Raw genomic sequence first — 15,049 nt, 5'->3', positions numbered from 1 at the left:
AAATAGGAACTGCATGATAAGCTTTCATCAGTAATTAAGATATGCGTTAAGTATTCTATAGGCTGCTATTGGGCTCTGATCCTTGGAAGGCATTGGTGCTTTGAAAAAAATAATTTTGAAATGTGAAACTTAGTGGATGACTTGTTCTTCTAGATATTAAAATGTATTACAACTCTACAATAATTAGAGTGGATCTGGCAGTAGGTTTGCCAGACAAATCAGTCAAATAAAAAAAATAGCTCTGAAGTAGACACTAGTATATTTTCTATATTGTACATATATCTTAGTATATGATAAAGAAAGCATCTCAGACTATTGGGGAAGCATTATTCCATACACAGGGAAAACTGGTCATAAACTCTGGTAAAGAAGCCACACAGAAAGTCGTGATGTTAGAGCTGAGCTATTTTATTGCTATCATAGAGATTACTTAACTATAAGAAAAATTATTCTTCAATCTGAATTCTCTGATTTTTAATCTAAAAATTGATCTTTTAAAAGGTACCTAGATTTTTATTGTAATTTACACAGTTAATTGTATACATGATGCTTGCTTGAGAGTGACTTGACTAGGATAACATGAATTGACTTGTTTTTAGTGTTATATCAGGGGAAAAAGAAGAGACAAAATGACCTGATAACTATCTAAAACTTTGGCTTTACTAATGATGTTAAATCTTTTAGATGAAGTAGATGGAGGAGATACACAGAAGAAGCAACTCACAAATCCTCATGTGGAGCTCCGTAAGTATGAGATAAATACCTTTGGTTTGGGGACCAGGACTATAATTGAGCAAACTCCATTATTTGAAGCTTCCAGCTTCTCACTAGATAAATATTCTACTCCTTGAAATGAATATTAAGTCTGTGTACTGATGAACATTTGTTTAGTCTAAATTTAGTTTATAAAATATACATTATTTTAGAAGGAAATTTATTTATAAATTTAATTAAAATTAAAATTTAATTTATAAATTATAATTTAATGCAATGTCTGATCTTTAAATAATTACTATTTGTATAATCTAGAGCCACAGAGCCTTAATAAGGCATCTAGAATTGTGTGTGTACATGTGAGTGCCAAAAATTTATTATCCAGAATTATAACACTATAGAAAAATTTAAGATGTAAAAGTGCAATGATGAAAATACAGTAACCAGCATAAAATTAGAAATGGGTCTTATTTTCTGTTTGATTTTTCTAGAAATATGAAGGGTGGTCATAAGATGCTCTTTAATCCTTCCTGAAGATAACTTTAACTGAATTGTGATAAACGGGGATGTAGTAGACTTAATGTGAAAAATGCTATCATGGAGAAACTTAAATGATTGCATTTGGTGGGGGTGGGGAGTGAGCAAGAAGGAAAAGGACAAGGTATTTCTGATCCAGAAGAGCTTTTTTTTAAAAAAACACTTCTGTTTATAGAATTTTCCGATGCCAACGCCAAGTTTTACTGTCGGCTCTACTATGCGGGAGAGTTTCATAAGATGCGAGAAGTGATTCTGGGCAGCAGTGAAGAAGATTTCATTCGTTCCCTTTCTCACTCTTCTCCGTGGCAGGCCCGAGGAGGCAAATCAGGAGCTGCCTTTTACGCAACTGAAGGTAAGTCTTTTTAATCATTTACTAATTAAGCGGTATCCATCTTTTTCCCTCGGATAATTTATGAATCCCTTGAACTGAGGTAATACGATACTGCCTTTTTGCAAACATGTTTTTCTTTTTATGCTTGAGAGGATGAAAGAAGCATATTTAAAAGAATATATGATGTATGGTGTGTAATGAGAGACAAATATTGATCAAATCCTTACTAAATTCTTTCTAGTCCTGAGTTTTCCAAATGTAAATAATAACAGAGAACTTCTAGAAGACTCAAAAGGTACCTCAGAGCTCATGAGAGAAAGATAAAAATAGAAACATTTGACCTGAAAACCAGAAGGCCAAGTTCTTAACCTACAAAGTTTTGCAGAAGATCGTGACCATTTTTATTTCACATTCCATTTTCCATACTCACTGAAAGCGAAATTATTTGAGAAAATGCATCAGGAAAGATGTGCTAGATAAGAACTTTCATAACTGTCACTTATTGGATTGTAAACAAAGGAATTTATAACATTTTACTTGGTAGTTAAAAAAAAATAGATCATTTAGCGATGACTTTAGGTGTGGTACTGTCGAAAGTAGAGGTTTCTTGACTATGTAAATCCTCAGAAGCCCTTCCAAACCTTCAATTACTTGAGAGCTGTGTTCTGATCAAAATCTTCTCAGTGGTGTCAGAAAATATCCCTTAAAAATGTGAAGCAAACAAATCATTTGGGATTTTTAGAATGATTTATTTTAGATTACCTCAGTAAATATTGCAATTGAATAAACATGAAATTTTTGCCTTTTAGATGATAGATTCATTTTGAAGCAAATGCCTCGTCTGGAAGTCCAGTCTTTCCTTGACTTTGCACCACACTACTTCAATTATATTACAAATGCTGTTCAACAAAAGGTAGAAACCCAAACCTTGATCTGTAAGTTTACTGGGCTTTTTCACATCCTGAGAGTCCTAATGGCAGTTTTCTCCATGGTAATATGTGAACAGAACATGGCTAGATCTCTGCTATGCTATTGAGGTGTGGTAGAATGCATGGATTTCAAACTCTTTTTCCTACATATATATAGAGAGAGATATAGATTACCCACTTGTCATGAAGCAGTGACCCTTCCGTGAATATGAAAGAGTCACATAGATTTTTTTTCCATTTATGGGTTTATTGCCTATTATTGGAGCAATTATGTCATAATAAAATTTGTGAGTTTGAGAAATTGAGAACGATTACCCCTTGGGAGAATGTTAAAGATCTAATAATTTTATTGGCATTGCTGCTTTACTTGCTTCATAGATTCAAAGGTTTGAGTTTGTTTTAAGGTCCTGTGACTGATCATATTAATAGAAAATCATGTTTGGGTAATACATGAATAGTCCAGATATTGGTATTAAATTATAAATAATCCTTTTGAAAAATTGAAGTATAGTTGATTTACAGTATTGTATTAGTTTCAAGTGTACAGCACAGTGATTTGGTATTTTTGCAGATTATACTTCATTGTAAGTTGCTACAAGATAATGGCTATAATTCCCTGTGTATATAATATATTCTTATTGCTTATCTGTTTGATACAGAGTAGTTTATTAATCTCATACAAAAAATTTGTCCCTCCCCCATTCCCTTTCCCTTTTGGTAATAACCACAAGCTTGTTTTCTGTATCTAAGTCTGTTTCTGTTTTGCGTGTACATTCATTTGTATTACTTTTAGATTCCACATATAAGTGATATCATACAGTATTTATCTTTCACTGACTTATTTCACTAAGCATAATATTCATAAATAACCCTTTTTGATAAGAGTTTACTTTTTTCTTGATTAGAGGCCCACTGCATTGGCCAAGATTCTTGGAGTTTACAGAATTGGTTATAAGAATTCCCAGAACAACACTGAGAAGAAGCTAGATCTCCTTGTCATGGAAAATCTTTTCTATGGGAGAAAGATGGCACAGGTAAGGATACTGGACTATGCAAAGCATTTAGCTAGCATTTACCCTTTGTATTTCTGGTTCCTGAACATAATGAATCAGAGAGTAACATGATATTTGATAGTAAATACTAAACTTTGGTTACTAGGCAAAATTTAACTTTTGAGTTATTGAACCCTGTAGGAAAGAATAAAGAGGAATATTGTGGACTGGTCCTAAAATTTAACATATCCAATATCCTAGAAACACAGAATTATAGAAAAAGAAGGCAGATGCAACATAACCGTTTTAAAGATGAAGAAACTGAGGCTCAGAGACATTGAGTACTTTATCAAAGTCACACAGCTATGCCTAGAACTCAGGTTGGTCTAGATTCTAGAACAGTACTCTTCACTGTGCTGGTCCTTGAACTGTTTCCAGTCCGTGGTGCGATGAGAGCTTGTACTAATCAATAGAATGTAATTTAATACACTGCTTTCTTCATCAAGAATGTCTTGCTATGGAAAAAGCATCTGCTGAACTAAATTGTGGGTTTAATGATGTAATTGATTTACATTCTGGCACTAACCTCTCTGTCATCATGAGCCAGGAAAGCCTGTCTAGCAGTGGTCTGTCGAATAACACTTCAGGTCGCACTGGTCTAGTACCCAAGTCTCTGACCTTTGAGTGCATTGCTTTTCCTAATGCCGAGAAATTCCTAGAGATATGCTGTTGCTTCTACATTGTCCTAAGTAATTGCACAGTTTTGGTATCGATACTTAAAGTTTCCTCTGAATGTTTGCATCTGTTTTTTAAACTGCGTTATGATTCAACAATATATTTTTGGAGTTACTTGTTAATGTTTCTTAGAGTTGATTAAATGGGTCAGTATATTTCTGAAATATTTCAATAAATGAGTACCTAGCTATTAATTTCATATGATACAATTACATGACCATGTGTTTTATCTATTGTACAATTACAATGTATGCATTTAATGACTTATGTAAGTTATTAGGTTTTAAAATTAAATTTTAAAGTGTTTATAACAGTAGTGGCTACAAGGAAGCTTTCTGCCTTTTTAATTTAATTAACCATTTGTAACAACTCACACATAAATGACAGAGAGTTTTCTTTCTGCTAGGTTTTTGATTTGAAGGGTTCACTTCGGAATCGAAACGTAAAAACCGATACCGGGAAAGAGAGTTGTGATGTAGTCCTGCTGGATGAAAATCTCTTAAAGATGGTTCGAGACAACCCTCTGTATATCCGTTCTCATTCCAAAGCTGTGCTGAGAGCCTCAATCCGTAGCGACTCCCAGTTCCTTTCTAGCCACCTCATTATAGATTATTCTTTGCTGGTTGGGCGAGATGATACCAGCAGTGAGCTGGTAGTTGGAATTATAGGTAAGTTGATGCGCATGCCTTATGTATAGTTCATGACTGAAGCCAGAGTAAAATTTGAAGACTATCTGGTCTAGTAATAGCGTATTGAATAATTTCACAAACTTTCATTTGAAATTTTAAAAATAATAGTTTTTCTATTCTGGTACCTTTTATTCAGGTTCCTCATTTCCATTTTCATTATTTTTACCAAAAATATCTGTATTCAAAAGTCACTTGAAGATGAAGCCCTATGAGGTTGTTATGAGGATTAAATGAATTAATATGGTAAAAACCCTTAGGAGAGTCCCTGGCATATTGTCCGCACCTGCAGTATTGCCAGCACTTAATAACTGTTGTAGAAGTAATAGTAATGGTAATTGCGGTTGTCATCTGCTTATATTTATTAAGAGAACCTTTACTGCTAATCTCGCCCCCTGCAACAGATTATATCCGAACATTTACATGGGACAAAAAGCTTGAGATGGTTGTGAAATCAACAGGAATTTTAGGAGGACAAGGTGAGCAGAATTTTTGTTCTGTTTACTCTTTAAACTGTTCTCATTATCTTCCTCATCAGTTAACATATACTAAATGGATACTTTAAAAAAAATTCTAAAACGTAAGTGGTTATCTTTGATTTTATCATCATTTCCAAGGTGATCAAATAATAAGGGGAATTGTTTAGGTGGGGAAATATGGGGTTTTAAATTTGTGTTAAGATGCCAGAGGTTCTCAAAATGATAAGTTAAAAAGGCCAGAAGTTCTGAACAGGAGGTTGTCCTGAATTAACACTTGAAATCCTCTAAGTTCTCTGAGAGCTGCCAGCGCCATTTGTGCTTTTAGACATCTCTCATCTGTAAGCAAGAGCATCAGCTCCTACCGAGAAGGACCTGTCCCTTGTCATGTGGCACAGTGAACACCCTCCCTCCTTTCTGAGCCCGCCGTGGTGTGTTTGTTTACAGACCATGGCATTTTATGTCTGTTTACATGAAAGAACATAGCCGTTGAAGTCAGTTGTCTTATCAATTATGTAACAGCTTCCTTTTCCCTCTTCTCTTTCATAATCCTAGGTAAAATGCCGACTGTTGTCTCTCCAGAGTTGTATAGGACCAGATTTTGTGAAGCAATGGACAAGTATTTCCTGATGGTACCAGACCACTGGACAGGCTTGGGTCTGAACTGCTGAAACGAAGCACATATTTTGAAATGGACCAGGGAGAAAAGGGACCTGGAACCAAGGACCAAAACTAAGCTACATGTTTTATTCCTTCATCACATTCACCACTGTATGCAAAGCCCTTTTAGTTCTGCGGCTGTGGAGGCCATCTGTAGCCTGAAGGGTTAAAACTCCATGGATTTGCACTTTGGTTTTTGATACCTACAAATGAGCTATCCATAGGCTGGGACGTTGCATGAACATTTTGTTCACTTAAGCTGAAATCTAGGCACATTTTGAAGGGCTGAGGACAAATGTATGGTTAGAGACGAGATAGGGTGAAAAAATGGGTTGTCATATTTGCTAACAATCCTGTTAAGAAAACAGTGTCTCATAGATTATGACTCTCCCGGCATCATATTGGACAGATTCTTTACCTAGAAAGCATTTGTAGAGCTGGTGAATTTGTTTTGTGTTTCTTATGTAACAATTTAATGTTACCTCTTAGCAGAATTTCTGAAACCTTAAAAAAATTCTGAATTGTTTTATTAATGGCCAGTTAAACAAACAGATTGGTACAATCTATTCTTGTTTTACTGAGGAATTTGACTTAAATTGAGAATCCTGTCATGTTCTGCATCTTGCCCTGTTTTCAAGTGTGTTTGATATTTTTCAAGTTCTGTCTCTACTTGTCTGTGGGTGACAGGAGGCTACAGCCATTAACTTTAAGCCTTTTTCTGGACCTGTTTTTTAAGCTTGTTTACAGCTTTTGTGCAAGTAGTATGCTGAACTGCACTTGTCTACCCATGCTCATACTCTAGGTTTTCTCCCACTTTCAGGGAAACATTAGTAAATTAGTCTACAATGACTAAATCCCCAAAGGGATAATTATTAATGAAGGGTTTTTTTTAATATAAAAAATAAATTAGGCCTGATCCAATAAATTGGGTGAAGGAAGCACTTGCTTTATTTTTTATAAACGTAAAGTATCCTTTTCAATATAACTAGCAATTTATGTGACATCTATAAAATTAAGAAGTTTCCAGTATGGACATCCCTGTTTTCTAACTTTCTGTACCAGTTTCTAGGCCAGTTCTGACTATTGAGAAATGTTAACAGGTAAGATATTCTTAGTGAGAAACTTATTGTTTAATAGAGTTTTTGTTTATTTAAAAAGTGATCAGAAGTATACTAAACTGTCTTTGAGGAAATAACACAACCCTGAATATTTTCTTGGTTTCTTTTCCATAATAAGGATAATTTGGGGTTTGTAAAGTTTTAAGGGTTCCACTCTTTTCAGGCTTCCTATAGTAGCACGTTTCTATTGCAACTTTCACATAATAAGAAAAAAATCTGGTTACATTCCAATTACAGAGACTAAGTATGTAAAATAGGAACATTTTGGAAAGTTTGCTCGAGAAAATGAAAGCATTAGTTTGGTGTTTGGTGCTTATTAGAAACATGGTTTGTTCTGTACTAGAAACAAACTGACCAAGGACTTATGACTGATCTGATGATAAGCACTTTCTTCTTTTTTTTTTTTTTAACATGTGATGTGCCTTTTGAAAACGTACAAAACAATGGCGATTTTAGTTTTGATATCAAAGGGCAGTAAAGGAGTTGTACAGGGCTGAAAGATGTGGAACATTATTCACTTCTCATGTGTCAGGAACATGGATTTTGCATCTCATTTTGAATGCAGACATATTTTGCATCTGTTTATTTTTTCTGTCAGGAGACTTAGGGTTATTTATCGTGTCCATTTCCCTCACCCCAGTCAGGAGCACTTCCAGGAGCAGGTGTCTTCCCCCAGCTGTAATCAGGTTGTTTCTTTGTTTTAGTCTCAGTGTATAGCTTGAATGCGCCATTGGAATAGCTCTTGACAATAATGTGTCATGTTGATTTTGTTTTCCTTGCCCATGACTTGAAGAACCAATTTTTTTTTAAAGTACTGCTGCTGCTTAGGTAATTTTGTGGCTAAAAAAAATTCCAATATGATATAATCTGAAACAGTACTTGTTGCCTTGCAAGGGTGATCTGTCCTTTTAAAACTGTCTTAATGAAGGGGAAATATAAAATTTAATTTGTTTTGAGTGGTAGAACTATATACCCGGCCTCTTGCTGCTCTTGTTTAGGCCACTACCAGATACATAAGGCTTTTCAAATACTGTGTACTCAGTGTCAGGCACTGAATGGCTGTTTACCTCTCTTGAATTCCCCTTTGAGGCCTGGAGAACCTTGATGATGATAAGTTAAGAACGAGGAAGAAATCTTAATACTTTCTTCTTTAGAATAAAAAAATGAATTCTGAGAATAATTGATAGTAGCACAAGAAAGCTATGTGAACATGTTGCATTGTATAAAAATCTTATTTATAAATGTGAAGTGTTTTGATGCCATCAAAACTTTATTTAAAAATGAAAAGGATTCACTTTTTTCTTACCCAAGCCTAAGAAAAATAAGGGGAATAAGCTGTTGCAAGCCCTTTTGTAGTCTATTGAATATTTTAAATTTATAGATAACTCAAATTTTCCTACAGAATGTCCTACTTATAATTTTTTCCTTGATCCAGCAGTGAGCAGTTTTCTAGCTTTGGCCTTTATTGGGTATTGTAAATAGTAGGGTTGTATTGTTTTTTGTGGCATTAGCTTCTCCTTGGCTTTTTACCCATTAGTGTGGTGGGCTTGTATAAAACTGCTGAGGAAAGTAATCTACCTGTATAGAAAGTTTGCTTAGCTGGCAGAGTGAAAACCCTTGTGAATGAGCCTGGTGGTGAAACAGATCAGGCCGTTCATTATTCCTCAAGTGTTAACATACTGACTTAAGCAGTATTCAAACCATCTAGTGCAATGCCTTTTTTGTTTGTTTTTGTAACACGGGTGCAGTTGTATTATAGAAAAATAAAAATTACAATCATGAGCAGTTTTATTAATGCTGCTGTGCTTGTTTTGTAAAAAATGTATATTACGTCTTTGACAGGTTTAATTTTAACTAGAGAAATGACATTGTAAATCAGAATAGCCTCTTTTAATTTAATATGAAAAATTCAATTAACAATATTGAAAATACTTAATGTATTATATTGTATATATTTCTCTACTTTGGTTCCAGCTGTTTTATATGATTGACATGTTATTTATGAGATAAAACTGCATTGACCTTTTGGAGACTTATACTGTAAAAAGAGAACTTACAATAAACTGAGAATCAACTTCACTTTGTTTTGAATCTGTTTGAGGAAGTTAAGAGGAGATGGAGTTGGTGCCCGTGGCCCAGCAGTGTTGTCTTCTGTTCATTCTCTCCCCTTTCCGATGGGAGAATTGAAGTCTTTCTCCAGTAAATAACCCTCCTCTTTAGGTCTCAGAAAGAGGGTGCTAAAATCCTTGGGTTCACTTTGCCCAGTATGGGCCTGGCTTTTTCTGTCCTCCCGCCTCTCTTCAATTCTGTGTTTCTGCTTTCCTTATGGGGCGCTCTAGAAAGCTTGGCCTTGCCCGTTGGGGAATGGCTGAGACCACCTGGACGGCAGCCTCCACTATTAGTTGTTCCCACCCTTTACAGGATCCCTGAAGTGGATCCATTGTGCTGCAACCCGCAGCTGTAAGCACAGCGACTCCCACTCACCATGCCCAGACTCACAGGGCGAAAGTGAGAACTGCTGGACAGAGGGGATGGCCCCTGTGCCCAGGGATGCCCAGGCGGCCTGTCTCTGCTCCCTCTCAACCCCCAACAGTGGTGGAAAAGGCTTATGCATAGTACCAGTTTTCTGTCCCCACTATCTTGACATCTCTTGTGTCAGAAATTTAATTACTTATAAAATTCCTGGGTTAACGCTGAAAGAGACTTTTTAAACCTATTTTTTTTTTAATTTATTTATTTTTGGCTGCGTTGGGTCTTCGTTGCTGCACGCGGGCTTTCTCTAGTTGCGGCGAGTGGGGGCTACTCTTCGTTGCGTTGCTCAGGCTTCTCATTGCAGTGGCTTCTCGTTGCGGAGCATGGGCTCTAGGTGCGCGGGCTCAGTAGTTGTGGCATGCGGGCTCAGTAGTTGTGGCTCACGGGCTTAGTTGCTCCGCGGCATGTGGGATCTTCCCGAACCAGGGCTTGAACGTCCCCTGCATTGGCAGGTGGATTCTTAACCACTGTGCCACCAGGGAAGTCCCTAAACCTATTTTTTTAAATTACGGAAAAGAAGTTAAAAATTATCATCTTAATTGTTTTTAAGCATGAAGTTCAGAAGTGTTACATTGCACAATACATCTCCAGAACTTTTTCTTCTGGCAAACACTGAAACTATACCCATTAACTCTTTTTCCCCCTCACCCTAGCTCGTGGTAACCACCACAGTCGACTTTCCATTACCATGAATTTGACTACTTTAGATTCGTCCTTATAAGTGAAATCATGCAGTATTTGTCTTTTTGTAACTGACTTTTGTCACTTAGCATAATGTCCTCAACGTTCATCCATGTTGTAGCATTTCCTTACTTTTTTTTAAGGTTGAAAGGTATTCCATTGTGTGTATGTTGCTACATTTATTTATTCATCAATGGACATTTAGATTACTTCCACCTCCTGGCTATTATGAATAATGCTTCTATGAACATGGTAGTGCAAATATGTCTTCAAATTCCTTTAAAAATTCTTTTGGGTAAATAGAAGTGGGATTGCTGGATAATATGGTGCTTCTATTTTTTAATGTTTTGAGGAAACTTCATACTGTTTTCCACAGTAGTTGCACTATTTTACAATCCCATCAACAGTGCACAAGCGTTCCAATTTCTCCACATCCTCTCCAATGCTTATTTATTTATTTATTTTGATGGTAGGCATCCTGATGAGCGTGACATAATATTGTGGTATTGATTTGCATTTCTCTGATGACTAGTGATGTTGAGTGTATTTTCATATGCTTGTTGGTCATTTAAATATTATCTTTGGAGAAATGTCCAAATGTTTTGGCCATTTTTTAATCGGGTTACTTGATTTTTTTGTTGTTGAATTGTAGGAGTTCTTTATATATTCTTGATATTAATACCTTATCAGGTATATGATTTGCTGATATTTTTCTCTCATTCCATTGGTTGCCTTTTGATTCTATTGATTGTATCCTCTGATGCACAAACGTTTTTAAGTTTGATGTAGTGCCATTGGTCTACTTTTATTTTTGTTGCCTGTGCTTTTGGTGTCATATCCAGAAATCATTGCCAAATCTCATGTCTTGAAACTTTCCCCCTGTTTTCTTCTAGGAATTTTATAGTTTTAGGTCTTACATTTAGGTCTTTATCCCATTTTGAGCTAATTTTTGTATGTGGTGTAAAGTAAGGGTCCAACTTCATTCTTTGGCACATGGATATCCAGTTTTCCTAACACCATTTGGTAAAGATACTGTCCTTTCCCAATTGAGTGGTCCTTATCAAAGATCATTTGACTGTACAAACAAGGGTTTATTTCTGAGCTCTCTATTCTATCCCATTGGTCTATGTGTCTGTCTTTATGCCAGTACCATGCTATTTTGATTATTATAGCTTTGTAGTATGTTTTAAAATAAGGAAGTGTGAGATCTCTCTCCAACTTCATTTTTCTTTTCCAAAATTGTTTTGGCTATTTTGGGTCCTTTGAGATTCTAGAGGTGTTATAGGGTGAATTTTTCTATCTCTGCAAAAAATGCCTTTGGCATTTTGATAGGGATTGTGTTTAATCCGTAGATTGTGTTGAGTAATATGGACATGTTAACAGTATTAAATTTTCCCATTCATGAACACAAGATGCTTTTCCATTTTTGCTCCTTCTGTAATTTCTTTCAGCAATGTTTTGTAGTTTTCAGAGTATAAGTCTTTCACCTTTTGGTTAGGTTTATTCCTAAGTATTTTATTTTTTTTTGATGCTATTATAAATTGAATTGTTTTGTTAATTTTCTTTTTGGATTGTTCATTGTTAGTGTGTAGAAACACAACTGATTTTTCTGTGTTGATTCTGTATCTGCAACTTTGCTGAATTTATTACTTCTAACTTTTTTGTGTGTACTCTTTAGGGCTTTTTGTATACATTTCATTTGCAAACAGAGATCATTTTACTTCTTCCTTTTCAATTTTTGTGCCTTTTATTTTCTTGCCTAATTGTTCTGGCTAGGACTTTTAATACTATTTTGAATGGAAGTGACAAGTGTGGGCATTCTTGCCTTGTTCCTGACTTTAGAGGAAAAGCTCTGTTTTCACCATTGAGACTGATGTTAGCTGTGGACTTTTCATATATGACCTTTATTACGTTGAAGTAGTTTTCATGTATTCCCAGTTTATTGAGTATTTTTATCATGAAGCTGTATTCACTATTGTCAGGTGCTTTTTCTGCATTGATTGAGATGATCAAGTGTTTTTTGTCCTTCAGTTAATGTGGTATATTACATTGATTGATTTTCATATGTTGAACCATCCTTGCATCCCAGGGATAAATCCCACTTCATCATGGTTGTCTGATCCTTTTAACATGCTGTTAAATTCAGTTTGCTAGTATTTTGCTGTGGATTTTTGCATCTGTATACGTTAGGAATATTGGCCTATAATTTTCTTTTCTTGTAGTGTCTTTCTCTGGCTTTGAGATCAGGGTAATACTGCCTTCATAAAATGAGTTTGGGAGTATTTCCATCTCTTCAATTTTTTGGCGGGATTGGCATTAATTCTTCCTTAAACGTTTGGTAGAATTCACCAGTTAAGCCATCTGGTCCTGATTTTTCTTTGTTGGGAGGTTTTCAATTACTGATTCAATCTCCTTACTAGTTATAGATCTGTTCAGACTTTCTATTACTTCATGATTCAGTCTTGGTAGGTTGTATGTTTCTAGGAATTTATCCATTTCTTCCAGGTTATCCAATTTGTTGGCCTATAGTTGTTCGTAGTATTCTCTTATGATCCTTTTTATTTCTGTGGCATCAGTTGTAATGTCCCCTCTTTCATTTGTGATTTTACTTATTTGAGTCTTCTCTTTTCTTTTTCTTAGTTAATCTAGCTAAGGGATTGTTAATTTTGTTGATCTTTCCAAAAAACCAACTGTTAGTTTCTTGGATTTTTTTTCCTATTGTGTTTCTATTATCTATTTTGTTTATCTCTGCTCTAATCTTTATTATTTCATTCCATCTGCTAACTTTGGGTTTAGTTTGTTCTTTTTCTAGTTCCTTGAGGTATAAAGTTAGGTTATTGATTTGAGCTCTTTCTTTTTTAATGTACATATTTACACCTATGAACTTCCCTCTTAGTTCTTCTTTCACTGCATCCCTTAAGTTTTGGTATGTTGTGTTTACATTTTCACTTATCTTGAGATTTTTTTCTAATCTCTTGTGATTTCTTCCTTGATCTTTTGGTTGGTCAAGAATGTGTTGTTTAATTTTCACATATTTGTGAAATTTCTAGTTTTCCTACTGTTATTGATTTGTCATTTCATTCCATTGTAGTTGGTAAAGATACTTGGTATGATTTCATTCTTGTGAACAATTTATGCCCCCGAAGAAAATTTTTGTTCCAGAACATGTATACTGATGTCTTAGGCCAAAACAAAAGAGAAGAAAGATGAGGCAGAGATCAAAGAAAAGTGTTTTGAAACTGATAGTCATGAGTGAGATATATGAGCAAGTCACCAGTTGCTGCCCTAGGAATTTTTTCTGATGTCCTCACCTTACTGAAAGAAGTTAAAATTTTTTTTTTAATTAAGAAAATTTTTTTAAGTTTATATCTTCTCCTGATTTGTTAAATTGAAAATAAAATTTATGAAAAGATAATTTTACTGTAGTAAATGTCCTTTAATGCATCTTTGGAGTTAGGTGTCTTGAATTTGGCCCTGATTGGTTGTTGTTTGCTGACTTATTACTTTAAAAATTTTCAAATTTGCCACAATATGTGTGGCGGGGTGTAAACTTTTAACTGTATAAATTTTCACCTTTAAGACATTGTTTGCACTTATGTGGCTTTTAGCAAGGTGCCATAAAAGCTGACCTCGCTCATGTTGGTGCAGGAAGATATTTTCAGGGAGATTGCTAGGGTCAAGAATGGACAAAAATGAGGTTGCAGTAGTGAGCAGTGGCCAGTGGAGGGCTCTGAAGTATCACTACTTGATCTTAAGATTTACAAATCTGCTTGGCAGAGCAGTATGAAGCCGTTAGAGGGACCCGTGGGACTGGGGGAACCCAAGTCCCCCAAATCTTTGCCAGAGTCCTAAGTTATTCTTTTATAAGAGTGCGTTAAATCTTAGAATATGTAGTTTTCATATGGAGGTTTAAGTTGGAAATAGCTTAATATTTTTTACTGAGTGTAATTCTTTTTTCAGATGAAGGTAACACTAAAAGCTTTTCATTTGACAGAGCACATGCTTGATACATTTGTTGTCCATACATCCCTGAAATAGTAGAGTCAAGGCTGTACAAATGAATGACTATCAGAAAAAGGACATTAGGAAAAACTAGAGAAATCTCAATAAAGTGTGGACTTGAATTAATAATAATGTTTCAACATTGATTCATTAATTGTGACAATTGTACTTTACTAAATGTAAGACATCAATAGTAGGAGAAACAGGGTACAGGAGAAACAGGGTACAGCAATTGTAGTAGATGGAAACTGTCTATACTATCTCTGCTATTCTGAAACCAACAAACAAAAACAACAAAATGAGTGATTCTACAGTGGATAGGAAGAGCCCTACCTTAGAGACGTTGATTTTAGTGAGATTGTTAGAAGGTCTTTTTTGTTCTTACTGTCCTATTAAAATATTTTTTCTTTCCCCAATCCAAAGAACCAATTGCTCTACATTTTGAAGCTAAGCAAGTGAAATGAAGATACACAGTTGGGTTCTGCACCTGTGGATATGGATGGCCAACTGCAAGGGACTTGAGCAACTGTGGATTTTGGTATCTGTTGGGGGCCTGCAACCAATTCCTCACAGTTAATGAGGGATGACTGTAGAGCCATTTCTGATGGCTTGCTCCCTGGCCTTGGGTAGTTTCTTCACGTATGTCGGATCAGTGC

At 35.4% G+C, this 15,049-nt stretch overlaps 1 protein-coding gene across 10 annotated transcripts in view; it reads left to right on the top strand.

Annotated features, from left to right (window-relative positions):
• PIKFYVE (phosphoinositide kinase, FYVE-type zinc finger containing) overlaps nucleotides 1-9,257 on the top strand; it is a 76,637-nt gene extending 67,380 nt beyond the window's left edge. For 9 of the 10 annotated variants that reach the window (XM_082396307.1, XM_082396301.1, XM_082396300.1 and 6 more), the window contains 7 exons: nucleotides 685-744; nucleotides 1,427-1,603; nucleotides 2,392-2,495; nucleotides 3,417-3,545; nucleotides 4,645-4,906; nucleotides 5,329-5,403; nucleotides 5,956-9,257. In XM_082396307.1, coding sequence (XP_082252433.1) covers nucleotides 685-744; nucleotides 1,427-1,603; nucleotides 2,392-2,495; nucleotides 3,417-3,545; nucleotides 4,645-4,906; nucleotides 5,329-5,403; nucleotides 5,956-6,071 — 923 coding nt within the window. In that variant the 3' untranslated portion in view covers nucleotides 6,072-9,257. Of the gene's footprint in view, nucleotides 1-684; nucleotides 745-1,426; nucleotides 1,604-2,391; nucleotides 2,518-3,416; nucleotides 3,548-4,644; nucleotides 4,907-5,328; nucleotides 5,404-5,955 lie in introns of those variants that run through there. The other variant, XM_082396299.1, reaches the window with a different exon arrangement.
• The last annotated feature ends 5,792 nt before the right edge of the window (nucleotides 9,258-15,049 follow it).

This window comes from Balaenoptera borealis, assembly GCF_965194805.1.
Source record: "Balaenoptera borealis genome assembly, chromosome: 6".
NCBI classification, from domain to species: domain Eukaryota; kingdom Metazoa; phylum Chordata; class Mammalia; order Artiodactyla; family Balaenopteridae; genus Balaenoptera; species Balaenoptera borealis.
This window is presented reverse-complemented; position numbering and strand designations above follow the sequence as displayed.